The sequence below is a fragment of the Myripristis murdjan genome, chromosome 1, assembly GCF_902150065.1.
Source record: "Myripristis murdjan chromosome 1, fMyrMur1.1, whole genome shotgun sequence".
In the NCBI taxonomy this organism is placed as follows: Eukaryota; Metazoa; Chordata; class Actinopteri; order Holocentriformes; family Holocentridae; genus Myripristis; species Myripristis murdjan.
This window is the reverse complement of record NC_043980.1, coordinates 33,534,399-33,549,544: the sequence shown is the minus strand read 5'-3', so window position 1 is coordinate 33,549,544 and position 15,146 is coordinate 33,534,399. Positions and strand designations below refer to the sequence as shown.

Here is a 15,146-nt window from a genome sequence, read left to right as displayed (position 1 = left end):
AAGAGCGCACTCAAGAAAAATTCAAAATAAGAAAATCCCTGTTTTTAAACAACATAACCTAACCCCTAACCCTGACCCTGTTTTTAACCTGGTGTGACACCCCAGTAACCTTTATTTATTGAGGGACATCCAGGGCATCAAACCAGCAACCACGAGCCCACCTCTCTGACCTTGAGGCCACAGTTGACCCCAGATGCGTTGTTAAAAAATAGTAATAAACATGACTGGCACCCACTGACTCCATCAGTTTCTTTCTGTTACACATCACAACAACAAACACAAACAGCTTCAAGCATGAAAAGTTGAGTACAAAGGCGTGTGAATAATACCTGATACCTGCATGACAATGATACATGTTTCTGACTATATGAGGTTCTATTGAGGCAAAGTTCAATTTGACAGAGATTGTAAATGATATCAGGCATGTCCTGGTCCAGATTTATTGCAGCATGATTTCAACACTTAACTCTACTCTCCGCCCATATAAAACTTCACCATCAAAGCGAGCACCTTCATATCAAGTCTCTAGAGGCTTGATTAACCCATCATGGGTCCCCTCCAGGTAAGCCAGTTTTTCATTCCAGATGTAATATATGGGTTATTTTACTATGCATTAAAATTCATTTTGTAAAGCTGCTTTTAAGGAACCTTGTTTTTCAGAAAGTAAACTAGCAAATGTTTTGGGTTGATGAGTCTTTACTGTATTTTGTTTGCTCTTCTCATCTGTATGATGAACTGAACATGATAGGTGTACATATTAACTTCGTACAAAGGTGTCATAAACCAGAAAGTGGTGGAACTTTTTTAGATTAAAATCATTTTCCCTCCTTCAACAGCTTTGTCATTGACTAACTAGAATAGTGTAGAGAGATACTACACCCACTCTGCTTGCATGTAATGTCATTTTAGGGTAACCGTTTACAAAGTGGAAAATAACTGAGTGAATATAAAAGTGATTATTTTCTGTTGATCAGGTAGTTCATAGCCTATAGCCTACCTGTAAAGAAGGATCAGTGAGCTCAAGGAGGAGGAAGAGATAGTAGCACACAACGTATAAACAATACTATAGCAATCATACATTGGTTATTTACTGCACAACAAGAATACAAACACAAGAAAAAATGTAATTGCAACAAAATCATGTTCAGCGTGTCCTGGGACATCGTGCTCAAACAACATGGGGATACTGGTCTAATACTGCATTTTGTTTAGAGGACTGTGCCTGCAGTCTTTGATTTGGGGGGGAAACTAGCCCAGGTCTTTGTTTAAATGTGAAATATCTTCTAAGTTTGACTGTAACTTGAGCAGAACAGAGTGAGTTATGTGAGTTAACAGCTGGCACACAAACAGACAGAAAGTCCTAGAAAGTCCTTCATCATTTTTTCCAGTGGGGTTGTAAATATTGATAGCAAAACTGTCCAAAAGTGCAATGGCTCTCACCTTTCATGCCACAGATCTTAGATAATGTCACCTTTTGATCATATGCGGTGATGATGACGTCATGATATTTCTTGATATGCTTGTGCAACACATCTGCAGGATTTAATGGCAGTGTGGTCCAAAGGTCTGAAGGTCTAAAGTCCCAGCTGAGTGTTCCCATCTTGTGGAGGATAACACTGCAAGGTAAAAATCCGCAGCAGTTCTGTAGGCCTTGAGAGGTCACATGGTGAGAGGAAGCCAGGTCTTCTCTGAGGATGAGTTCAGCCGTGCCCACTTCCTGCACACTTGCAGGACGTGTTGACTCTGTTTTTTAGACAATGAATTTCATCAGGGTAGAAGATACTTTATACTTCCATTTCAGGATAACAAGGGGGATGCATTTCGGTCATTTTGCCCATAAGGGGGATGCCCTCCTTATCCCCCTCCTCAAATCGTCTACTGATCATACTGGCACATATAATTTATAAGTCACCCAAGCTAATAGCAGGACTGGAAAATGTCTCATACAATTGTCTGCAGCTGTCCCGTACAACACATACATCATGGGGTCAGCACAGCCAATGAGTAATCACTTTGTTGTTTTGGATACTTTTCAGGATGGATGTGAAGAGTCTTGTGTCTAAATTCTCTGACAATTCTCTGTCAGAGATGCCTGCTGACTCAAAGAACATGGCTACTCCTGCCACAGGCAAAAAGTAAGCAAACCTTCCTGGAATATTGTAGCAACTCCTTCGTATAATAATGCTACCAGGATAATTTTTTCCTGTTTAAGGAAATAGCAGAAGCTTATGGTCTTGTTAGGGTAATCAAAACCAACCATTTTAAGTATTTTAAATGCAAACACAACAAAACAACACATTTGTGTAATTAAGGAGTAAAACAGCTAATTATATAATAACCTAACTATAAACCAGTCATAAAACCTTTATAAGGGTAGTCTTTTAAAGTGGGTGCCAAATAAATATAATAGAAAATATTTGATATTTGAAATATAATTGAAAATATAATATATGGTCCTGCAAATTATCTTTTTTTTTCTGCCTAATTTTCAGAATGACAGGCAGTCGGCCTAAATCCTGTGGTCCGGGGTCAGAAATGTCTGATGATTCAAAGGATTTCCGTCCACATTTCACAGGCAAACCGTAAGCAACCAGTCACAGTTATGACTTACTCACAGTTTTTCTCGCAGTTGAGGGGGTTAATGATGGAATTGAATCGCACTGTAAATGCTGCCAGATGAGATTATATCCCTGGCCTCTTAACAGAACACTGATATAATCCCACAGGTGGTTTCAGCACTACTGACCGCCTCATCAGTGCTCCAATATATTAAACATTACCCTGTTGAATGTGAAAATGTCTTGATGTTTTTCACTGGGCAAAAAAAATTGAAAACATTAGAGACCACGTTATTCCTGATGACTGCAAGCTGGACCTGCACCATGCTCAAGCTTTCCAGGACACATCCCACCTCAAAAATTTCTGGATATTGCATCACGTGAAATTCGCTACCTGTTCCTTAGACAATTTACCAACAACATTTTGAAAAAGAAGCAAGTACAACCATTTACCAGTGTATTTTATCCATCATTAACACAACATATTTGATTTTCAGGTTTAAGTCGCCACAGTCAACATCCAGCAGCTATGTGTCTTATCATTCCCGGGATAGTCCTCTTCTTTTCAAAAACGAGCAGTAAGATGACACACTTTGCATAGATTTGATTTAAATAAATTCTTCTATTCATCTTCTAAACTGCTTATCCTCACTAGGGTCGCGGGTGATTTAAATAAATATACATTATAATCCTGTTCAAATGCTTTAGATATGGTGACTGTGTGGTTTTGACTATGACTATGCCTATGTTTTGACTATGTTTGAAAAATATGATGTATGAATACATGAATTTTACTTTTTTTGTTTTCCTGGTGAATTTTCAGAATGAAGGGCAAAAGGTCGACATCGTCCAGTCGAGCGTCACAAATGTCTGATAACTCACAGGATTTCCCTCCACATTTCAGAGACAGACAGTAAGGAAGGAGTGATAGTAATATCATGCTTTACTGTAAATGTGTCTACCTCGCAGGAGTTTATTACTGCCTTAGCACTAACCAGTAATCATCATTAGGGATAGCAGATTCACTAATGATTCATTTTAAACCATAACTTTATCCCACTGATCCAGAAACTCTCCAGCTGTTCACAGATCAGCAGCTGGCAGCTTCATAGTTCAGATGGTGATGACAACATTTTGTAATTGCCAATCTTTATCTGTATACACTACAGAAAAGAAGTGCTTTGCTCTGGCACTCTGTAGATAATAGTCAAACAAATCCACTGGAATCTTCACAGCAACACCTGTCGGTCTGGTGATTTATTCATAGAGCTTTTTCACAGTTCAGGAAAGCAAACAAATAGGGGAGAGTGGGGTAATTTGTGCCAAGGGGCAAGTAGTGCCACCCCTGTTATCTAGAAAACTATAGAAGAAGTTGGTCATGTGACCACATATTTTTGAAGAGGCATCCATTTCGCTCATCCTGCAAAGAAGGGAGACACATGGCTTGAGAGATAAGCACATTTAAGTTCAAAAAACATTTTTTTGCCCTCCAAAGTAAAATTTCTATGATCAAGGTTTTTTGATTGCTGTGTTTGAACAATTATAGAAAACTTTGAAAACAGTTCACACAGGTTTTAGTACTTTAGTAAGCTACACCATGAGTCTATACAGTTAGCATGATGTTAGCTCAAAACAGCTGGGGGATGCATTTTTTTCAAAATGGTGGGCTTGGGGTAATTTGTGCCAAAGGGCCTTGGGGTAATTTGTGCCAGTGGCACAACTTGTGATTACATACTATATATTACTTTCTTGTGTTTTATTGTTATTGTACATTGTCTTCTTACCTTTGATCACTAAAACTATTCAGATTCAGATGAAGATGATTTGCAGGTGCTCATTTTGGACTTTTTATTTTGTTCTGGGTATGTGTTCATGTGGCGCTAGGCCTCATTATAGAAAAGTGGCCTGTGATCTTGTTAAAATAATAAATAAATGTTAAATAAATAATTTTGTATTGAATTTGTTTTGCTTTTATATAGCATTATCATTTGTGAGATTAAAATGATCTGTTTTACTTCAATTATCAATGGCACAATTTACCCCAGTGTATTCTCTCTAATGGCACAATTTACCCCGCACTGGGGGCAAGTTGTGCCACAAAATCACTTTTTTTTCAAAAGCTATATTTCTCAAACAGTTTATATAAGATCCAAAGTGATTGTTCCCAGGGATGCACAACATCCCAAACTATATGTCCATATTTTAGTTGGAGGCATTACTGTAATCTCTTCGCTTTAAAGGCACTTTAAGTAAAAATTGGCACTATTTACCCCACTCTCCCCTACTAAAAGAAATATGGATGTAATTCGTACACCAAGGAGATTTGTTAAATAAGAACCATGCTGACTCACTGCTATTAGATCCATCTTCAAGATGTTTATTTTGTGTCTGATTCTACATCTATATAGTGAACAGAGTTTTAATGTAAAACACAGGACATTGTGTGATGTTTAAAACACTGACTAAAACTGGAATATGACTCTCCAGGTCAACATCCAGCGGCTATGTGTCTTATCATTCCCGGGATAGTCCTCTTCTTTTCAAAAACGAACAGTAAGATGACACACTTTGCATAGATTTAATTTAAATAAATGTACAATATAATCCTGTTCAAATGCTTTAGATATGGTGACTGTGTGGTTTTGAATATGCCCAATGCTGTCCTGTTTGAAAAATATGATATATGAATACATGAATTTTTCTTTTTTCTTTTCCTGACGAATTTTCAGAATGAAGGGCCAAGGCTCGACATCGTCCAGTCGAGCGTCACAAATGTCTGATAACTCACAGGATTTCCCTCCACATTTCAGAGACAGACAGTAAGGAAGGAGTGATAGTAATATCATGCTTTACTGTAAATGTGTCTACCTCGCAGGAGTTTATTACTGCCTTAGCACTAACCAGTAATCATCATTAGGGATAGCAGATTCACTAATGATTCATTTTAAACCATAACTTTATCCCACTGATCCAGAAACTCTCCAGCTGTTTACAAATCAGCAGCAGGCAGCTTCATAGTTCAGATGGTGATGACAACATTTTGTAATTGCCAATCTTTATCTGTATACACTACAGAAAAGAAGTGCTTTGCTCTGGCACTCAGTAGATAATAGTCAAACGAATCCACTGGAATCTTCACAGCAACACCTGTCGGTCCGGTGATTTATTCATAGAGCTTTTTCACAGTTCAGGAAAGCAAACAAATACTAAAAATATATGGATGTAATTTGTACACCAAGGAGATTTGTTAAATAAGCACCATGCTGACTCACTGCTATTAGATCCATCTTCAAGATGTTTATTTTGTGTCTGATTCTACATCTATATAGTGAACAGAGCTTTAATGTAAAACACAGGACATTGTGTGATGTTTAAAACACTGACTAAAACTGGAATATGACTCTCCAGGTCAACATCCAGCGGCTATGTGTCTTATCATTCCCGGGATAGTCCTCTTCTTTTCAAAAACGAACAGTAAGATGACACACTTTGCATAGATTCAATTTAAATAAATATACAATATAATCCTGTTCAAATGCTTTAGATATGGTGACTGTGTGGTTTTGAATATGCCCAATGCTGTCCTGTTTGAAAAATATGATATATGAATACATGAAGTTTTCTTTTTTTCTTTTCCTGATGAATTTTCAGAATGAAGGGCCAAGGCTCGACATCGTCCAGTCGAGCATCACAAATGCCTCCACATTTCACAGACAGACGGTAAGGAAGGAGAGATAGTAATATCATGCTTTACTGTAAACGTGTCTACCTCGCAGGAGTTTATTACTGCCTTAGCACTAACCAGTAATCATCATTAGGGATAGCAGATTCACTAATGATTCATTTTAAACCATAACTTTATCCCAATAATCCAGAAACTCTCCAGCTGTTTACAAACCAGCAGCTGGCAGCTTCATAGTTCAGATGGTAATGACAACATTTTATAATTTTTTATTTTGCAAACAACAGTAAGATGGCACACTGCACAGGTTTCATTTGAACAAATTTACAGTAGAATTCCCTTTAAAATGCTTTAAATCGTTTCTGTCTCTGTTGTGTTTGTATCTCCCTGTCTCTTTTTTAAAGGTAATAGGACATGTAAACTTAAAAAAAAAAAAAACAAAAAAAAAAAACATCCAAGGCACACATACAAAAAATGTTTAAAAGCCATTATTGTTACATGGCTAAGTGGAATTTAAAAACCTGGCCAGGTTTTAAAATCAGTTGATTAGACATTAACTTAAAAATATATTTTCCATTAACCTGTCTGGTTTTCATACATCAGACAGTTTCCAGTTAAAGATCTTGTTTAAATTCTACATACATATCACATACATCACTTTGCTACTTTTGCAACAAGTAGTCTCTCAGCCTATGCTCAGTAGCTTCAACCAGTTTCAGATGACAAACCACAGTCGTCCAGTAGGTGCTTAACTTGCAAATCCTGTCATGCGCATGTACAACAGAATTATGAAGGCTGAGCAAGTAGTTATAAATTATACAACTGAATTTAGTTTATTTACATTCTATCAGTTTCCTCCTGAAGCCAAAAGTTGTCTTTTTAATTACAACACAAAGTGGGTACCTTCCCAATTCCCCATATTATTGCAAGTTGTCATTTAAAACTGCTAATGGTCATATTTTCCCCCTGCAGAATTGTTCATACAAAAACAGCTACTGGAGTGCCTCAGCCCTGGGGACATCACATGTACATCCAGCAAACATCTATGTATGAATACATCTTTCTTCTTTTTTCATTCTTCATTGTGATGTATATTATAGTAACTTCTCTTTTTTACACTGCATAATTTTCAGAGTGATTAATTTTAATAGCTCCGTTATTTGAAAAAATAATATATGATCCTGTCATTTATCTTTTTTTCCCTGTATAATTTTCAGAATGACACGCAAATGGCCTAAATCCTCTGATCATGCGTCAGAAATGTCTGATAATTCAAAGGATTTCCCTCCACATTTCACAAGCAAACAGTAAGGAGCCATTCAACGTAATATTGACAGTATATAGCTACTGTAAATGTACCTTGAGCTGCAGGAGTCGGTTATTGGCTCAGTATTCATCAGTTATTCATTATGAGGAGCTAATGATTCATCTGAAACTGTAACTGTGTCACATGAGTCCATAAGCAGACTCAGCACTGAGAAGGAAAATTCTCATCATTTTTCAGTTCAGTAAATACAGCTTTTTGGAATTACCATTCTGTATGTGTGCAAACTACAGTTTCTGTGTATGTAATAAATAGATTAATTGACTAGTGTCCTAACATTTGCAGGGCCACAGCAACACCTCTCACATGATTAATTCATAGAATTTTTTCACAACTAAACAAAGCAAATCAGAGTAAATGCATCACAGAGAGAGTTTTTTTTATTTATAGGTTAGTGATGCGAATCATAATTCACCCAAACTTCGCTGCTTGTATTCTGAAATTCAAAGGCTTAATTTCAAAGGCTTGGATGCAACATCTTGGTCGCTTTTTTATTTTCCATCTCAAACCACCATTGTGGCCTCTATCTTGTATATGATTTCTCTCCTGTGCATCTAAAGTAATGTGGCTAAATACTGAAATTTCATGATATTTCATGAAGAATTGTTCTCCACGTTTCAGGGATATTTTAAGGGTGAGTAAGATAAAACGTGAATTAAGTAAAGGCAAAATAGTTAATGTGCTATTGAAATCCACCCAGCCTTAGGTTTATATTACTATAGCTATAATTTCTTGTAGCTTCTAATGGAAGAATATTGAGGAGACTGGGAAATGTAATAATAAGTACAGTCTTTTCTGACTGGGTTTCTCTAAATCTGTTATTGTTTTTATAGAAACTATGTGGAGAGGGCACAATCTACATACTCTGACACATCTGGATACTCGTCCGCCAAGAGTGTTGAATCTGGAGATTGGCATTATGACATGGAGGACACATTTCCACATGACATGTGAGACACTTTATATTTACCTCATTAATATAGTATATACATGAGGCCTGACATAATTATAAAAGCAGTGAGCAGGGTCCTATAGTGACAGTCAAATGATCCTGCATCCTGTAAATTCTCACAAATTTTCACAAAATGAATGACCTTTGTCTTAGAGAAAGACTCAAAACTTATAATGAGGATATTTCATCAAGCCATCAAGTGATGGCTATCCCTCATCTTCAAATTTAAAACCTTATTCAGAAAAAAGAAAGTCCTTATGCTCCTTAATTTTATAAAATAATAATAATGATGAATAGAATAAAAAAGAATGAAAGAAACTTTATGCCTTCATACTTATACTTATATATATATATATATATATATATATATATATATATATTTTTTTTTTTTTTTGGTTATGTTTTTCAATGAAAATAGACAAAGGGAGGTGATGTGTGAAATCTGCCACCTGGCTAAAGCTGTGAAGACCTGCTTGACCTGCAATGTCTCCCTCTGTGAGTTCGATGTGAGGCAGCACTACAAAGTGGAACCGATGCAGAGGCACAAGCTGTTAGATGTGTCCGGTGAGGTCGAGGGCAAGCGCTGTCACCACAACCACATGCCTCTAGATTTCTTCTGCAGGACTGATCAGATGCCAATTTGCCGCATTTGTTCAGAGGGAAATCATAAGACACATGACATCATCTCGCAGAACAGACAGTGTGGTGCAGCACAGGTGAGTGGCGATTTTTTCTGAAAAAATAAAACAGAAATCAGAGGATAGAAAAACAATTGAACAAGATTTTGTTGCTCTCAGTGTACCTTGTTCCTTAGTTGTACTGATTCTGTTTCAGACTAAGCAGCGCCAAGCCCCTTTCCGACCTGATACAGGTAATGCATACAAACATCCGCATACATGCTGCATTAGCTTATATGGCTCCTCACCAGGGATTTGTCAGGCTGACTGGACAAAAGTAGAAACAAGCAACCTAACTTGTCAGCACCACAGAAATCTCCCATGTGCTGAGTACCTGCAAACTCCATCTTGACTGAGAACAGTTTTCGCTCATTTCAAGCAACTCAACATATAAACTGACCCCCACCATGTTGTCCGGTTATTACACATTATCAGATGCGCTTTGGATTGGTGCTATAGGAGCTGCATGAGGCTGCATAGAGGTCAACCTTGTTGAGTTGCCTTAAGCACAAGCTGTGAATTAACTTGGAAAAAATGTTTTAGTAACACATAGGCAAAGATAAAAAAAAAAAAAAAAAAAAAAAAAAAACTACTGATGTGCTAAGTGGTACAATACCCATATAAAGACCCTCTGGGTTTTAAAAGGAACCCCGACTATGATGACATGTAGGCTTTATAAGATTAATGTTGGTATCAGTCATATTAATGTGATACGGAAAACATTACAAATGTCTTCGTTTTTATAAAATTTGAAATTATAATTTCACTCGTAGGTCGCCATTGTTGTTGACGTCGCACTGCATTCTGGGTAATGACGTCAAATGGTTGTCCGCTTATTCCACTGGGCCCGTTTTTGTGACTTTACAGCAACAAACATGTCATCTGTCCAGCCTTTTCAGTTTGAACCCAAACGAAATGTTTACTACTCCCCCCCCCCCCCCCCCCCCCCCCCCCCCCGGCACCGGGGCACCATCAGTTGGCATCAGGCGAGCCGACCGCGGCACTGACCGGCATCAGGCAGGTCACCTGTCAGATCCGGCAGACCTGACCGGGTGGGCGCGGTACCTGCCGGTGGTGATGGTGCCGCCTGATGCCGACTGACGGTGCCCCGGTGCCGCGGCATGTGCGGGTCAATACGGTAGTCTAGAAAACTGGCGATTTTTTTTATTTTCTCGTGCGCCCCCAAGTAGATTGCGCCCTGGTCGGTTGCCCACACTGCCCATAGCAGAAACCGTCCCTGATGAGGCGAGAGTGGGGCGAAATCGATGGCGTCTGTACAACAACTGCGTCTCCATGACAACCGAGAGAGAGAGTGTGTTGTCGAGAGCTCCAATTTTTGTCAGCAGCTGTTCAACGTAAGCATATAGATCCATAAAAATGATTTCAGATTTAGCATCCACCGCGGTCATGCATTACAGCCAACATTATGGGGATATGACAGTGAAACGCACTGACAAGATGCTTACGGGTTTGATCATTGTTGTAGATATGCCGTGCATCACAGCACACGGGAACTTTGATGCAGTTTGCATCAACCGAGACGTCTTATGGGCTGCCCTCGTCAGCCTCCAGGACCGGGAGAGCGCTAGCCTACCAAATCGGAACCGGGTCACCAACAGGTAGCAGGGCTCTCAAGTTTTGAACTGAGTTCAGAGTGAGATATTGGCGGTGGCGGTTTTATGAGGAGGCAGATAATTGCGGGGGGGGAAATGGATACGTGAAAAAGAAAAACCCCGACGAGCAGCCGATTCAACATGTGTAATAATAATAATAGTAATAATAGGCGCAAAAGCTACCGCCGACCACGTACGACGGCCGAGATCGCGTGTGTGTCAGGGTCATAATAGCCAAGCAGACCAAACATAGCCTGTACTTTTATATTTGACTGTATTTTCATTATTGAAAACACAGTCAAATATAAAAATGCAGAAAATACAGATTCCTCTACCTGTTCCACTGGTGCTCTTCTCCCCAGTGCAACCTTTTTACGTCACTGCCCCCAGGGTGCATTGCGCAGGTAAAATAATGGCTGCCTCCGTAGGTAAAATATGTACTAAACAATGTGGATTTTTAAAGCAATGGCCGTATTTTATCTGTTTCTAATAACATATTCAAGTATAAGAGAACAATCGTGGTTTATTAAGGCCTACAAGTCATCATAGCCGGGGTTCCTTTTAAAACATGTTTTTTCTCTACAACTCCAAAGCCAGTTACAATATAGAAACACCTTGTTTGCTTGTTGAACAGTAAAACCAGAATTCCCTGATTAATGATAAATTATAAGTTCATGATTTTATAACTAAGCCATAAGATGATACAGCAAGACAGCAAATGCTCAGCAGTCATATGTAGGTTGACTGAAATATGTGACACTGTTTATGTGGTGCTAAATAATTTCTTGCCATGTCTTATTTTTGCCAGTGGTGCCCCCTCCTGGTAATATCCAGTTTGTGTCAGTGAAGCCAGACAAAGTGACTCTAAGCTGGCAAGTTCCTGAGGGACTGGAGGGACCCAAATCCTTCAGAGTGAAGTGGGATTCTTCTGAAAATGCTGAGAACTGCATAACCATCCAAGAAAATAATTTTGAAATAAGCAATCTTAAAATGGGTGAAAACTATGTCTTCTCTGTGGCTACAGAAGACAGCAATGGCAATTTAAGTGAATGGATCACAGCATCTGTTTTTACAGGTAATTTCAAATACCAAGAAATTTCATATCCCTTTGATAACTGTTTGCTTACATTTAACTGAATGAGTTTAAGTTAAACATCTTCATAGCCAATTTGTTTCTTTTTCCAGCGGTGCCAGCACCCCAAAACTTGGTGAAAGAGCAGTCAGAGGCCACTGCTCTGTTAGTAAAATGGACAAAAGGAGACAAAATGGAGAAGATCCCACATAGATTCCTAATAACTCTCAAGAGCCCAGGAAAAGAGCCATTGGCAATATACACTGAAGACAGTCACAGGCTGTTGTCAGACTTAAAGCCTGACACAGAGTACATCATCTCTGTCTGTTCGGTGCTGAACAATCAAAGGCGTAGTAAGCCTCTCTCTATAACCATACACACAAGTAAGATATACATCTTTTTTGTAAGTCTTTTTGTGTAAATCTTTTCAAAGCATAAAAAATACCAGTGTAAGATAATTATAGCAATAAATCATATAGAGAAGTATCAGCCCATAGTTACAGCCAATGTAAAATGTTCTCTAACATTTTTACTTAACAAAAAATGTCTCACATATAGTATGACAAATGAGACCAGTCAATGAATACACAAACAAACTAACACACAAATTATAAAATCCATAAAAGTATATAGTTCTTGATAATCCTTCTAATCCTTCTGAAATGCAAAATATGTCATGGTCTTAACATATCCTGGTCTGTTCCTGTTGATTTGCAGAGCCCTGTCTCAAGGAGGTGCTATCAGAGATTGGACTTAGAGAGCGGTATGAAAACAAGCTCACACTGAGCACTATCATCGAGATTGATCAAACTGATACAGCAGAGAATAAACCTGAAACCATGCAGGAACTTCCATGGGCCTTTTTGAAGAGACTCATGATGATGGATGTGAACGCCAGGAGTGTCAAATGCATTTCCAGTGATGACAGCTTTAGCAGAGTTAACAATAAAGGGATTCATCCTCTGGACATCATGTCAGCATTACTTCACTGCTCAGATGGCTTACTTCAACAGGAGATAGTTAAGAAAATGTCACTATGCCAATTTGCCATCCCACTCTTGTTGCCTAACCAGGAAACAAATGAAATCACAATGCTGCTGTGGTCCATGCGTGAGATTGTAAGGAAGTTTAGACTTTCCAGTCTTTCATTCTCAAAATCAGCTTGTGAAGAAAGAATTGTGGTCTCTAATATTCCTTTAGTTTCATTTGTCAGACTAGGGAAAACCCACTTGTCCAAGTCTCAGATCTTGAACCAACTGCTGAGAAACCCTCAGGACCGCCATGACACCTTTTGTCATCATAATATGGAGTGTGGTGATGCTCCCAAGAGGATTTCGGATGGGCTAGTAGAAATCAGCTGGTATCTCCCACTTGGGGTCAAGAACCAAGACACTTTTACTGAGCCTGTCGCTGTAGCCAACCTAAGAGGAGACATCAGGGTCTTTGACAAACAATTCTCTTTCCTGTGTGAGACATCCGCAGCTGTTTACATTTTCTGTGATGAATCAGAAGCTGATTACTTTAAGATTTTAGAAAGCAGAGATGTGAAGGCAGAGCTGTTTTTGGTTATCCGTTCTCTGGGAAAACATTTTATGTTAACAAGGATGACAGTGAAACCAAGCTTAAGGATAACAAATGTGAGTCTTAAGAAAAAGAATGAGACTGAACTGGTGAAAACTCTTCAGGAATCAGTTGCTAAGATGCTACAAAACCCTACAAACACAGTGTCATTGGAAAATATGGCTTGCAAGGCTCGTTCCTGTGGGATTCAGGTGGATGAAGATTGTGAGGAATGCCAGAGTTCCAGGAAAAATGTAGAAAAGATCACCAGGAACATAACCAATGCCTCAGAATTCAAAGACAAACAACTACCCTCCCAGGGTCATGTCTGGAAAAAACTTTCTTTGCTGGAAAATGAGAGCTGTAGACTACGAAAGCTTGGGAATCAAAGCATTGAGCACTACCGCAAAGCTCTGAAATCACAGGAGGAAGACCTCAGAAGGAAACAGCAAAGACTTCAGATGACAGCTAAAATGTCTGAATTCCTTCATGTATTAGTAAGTTCAGAGGTGCAACAATACTATTTCCTCAAATGGCTGGAGATTGATTTGGACAATCTCACTCGGCATCAGGTATCAAGTTTGCAGGATCAGTACAAAGACCTACGCCAGAAGTCTCCCCAGGAAACAGAAAGACTTGCAGAGATTGACAAGCAAATCTCTGATTGTTCTTTAGGGCTGGGACACTTTCTCCGCGAGTGTGGGCAGTTATATACACATGCATGTAATTTGCCAGAGTACAGCCGTCAAAGAAACCTCTTGGAACACCTTCCTGCAATGTGTGCTCAGATGCTGTTGGATGGGTTCCCCCTTGAGCTTGTTGATGGAGATGCATCAAACATCCCAATGAAATGGATCACCAGTGTACTTACTGAACTCCATGATATTATGCATACCAACAGTAAGATCAAGATCATTACAATCATAGGAGCTGAAAACACAGGGAAATCAACTCTGCTTAACACCATGTTTGGTCTCAGGTTTCCTGTTGGAGTAGGACGATGCACCAGAGGTGCTTTCATCCAGGTAATCAGTATCAACACAGAAGTCAGGGAGGAAATGGGATGTGACTGCATCATGGTCATTGACACTGAGGGACTGAAACCACATCAACTGGCTCAAGATGACAACAGTCATGAACGTGACAAGGAGGTTGCAAGCCTTGCTGTGGGACTAAGTGATGTCACAATTGTCAGTATTTCCGAGGACAACTCCAGAGAGATATCAGACATCTTAGAGATTGTCCTACAGGCATTCAGTAGACTGGGGAATGTGGACAAGAGGCCATTGTGTCATTTTATGCATACAAATATTTCCAACATGTCTACTCATGAAAGGAAAAAAAGAGATAAAGAGTTGATGGAGCAGCTGAATGAAATGATCCGGACAGACTCTAGGATGAGGAGGGACAACATCACTGACATCTCAGATTTGATGGAGCATGATCCAAAGACTTGCAACTGGTACATTCCTCAGCTGTGGAATGGGACTCCCCCTATGGCTTCATTCAGTGCTGAGTATAGCGACACAGTGCACGCTTTAAAAAAGCGAGTAATCATAGACCTGAAAAAACGCAGAGAAAGAGATGATCTGACACATTTTGTCAAGAACATAGAAAGCTTTTGGAAAGCTTTATGAGAAAAGAAGATTCAGTATATCTGAAGAAAATGCAGATAATGTATTTCTTTGCATTAAAATGTATAAAATTC

General features: G+C 39.0%; 1 protein-coding gene across 1 annotated transcript; it reads left to right on the top strand.

Moving 5' to 3' along the window:
* Window positions 1–8,947: 8,947 nt before the first annotated feature.
* On the top strand, window positions 8,948–15,075 carry LOC115362421 (up-regulator of cell proliferation-like). The gene is made up of 5 exons (XM_030056344.1): window positions 8,948–9,232; window positions 9,351–9,387; window positions 11,615–11,881; window positions 11,992–12,261; window positions 12,596–15,075. Exons 1-5 carry the CDS (start codon window positions 8,948–8,950, stop codon window positions 15,073–15,075), a joined length of 3,339 nt encoding a protein of 1,112 aa, XP_029912204.1.
* The last annotated feature ends 71 nt before the right edge of the window (window positions 15,076–15,146 follow it).

Bases quoted from the DNA above. Each gene is read 5' to 3' on its own strand.
- LOC115362421 (XM_030056344.1), top strand. From the start codon at position 8,948: ATGTGTGAAATCTGCCACCTGGCTAAAGCTGTGAAGACCTGCTTGACC. The intron at 9,388-11,614 runs GTAATGCATACA...TATTTTTGCCAG, and splicing joins CCCTTTCCGACCTGATACAG to TGGTGCCCCCTCCTGGTAAT. The intron at 11,882-11,991 runs GTAATTTCAAAT...TTCTTTTTCCAG, and splicing joins CACAGCATCTGTTTTTACAG to CGGTGCCAGCACCCCAAAAC.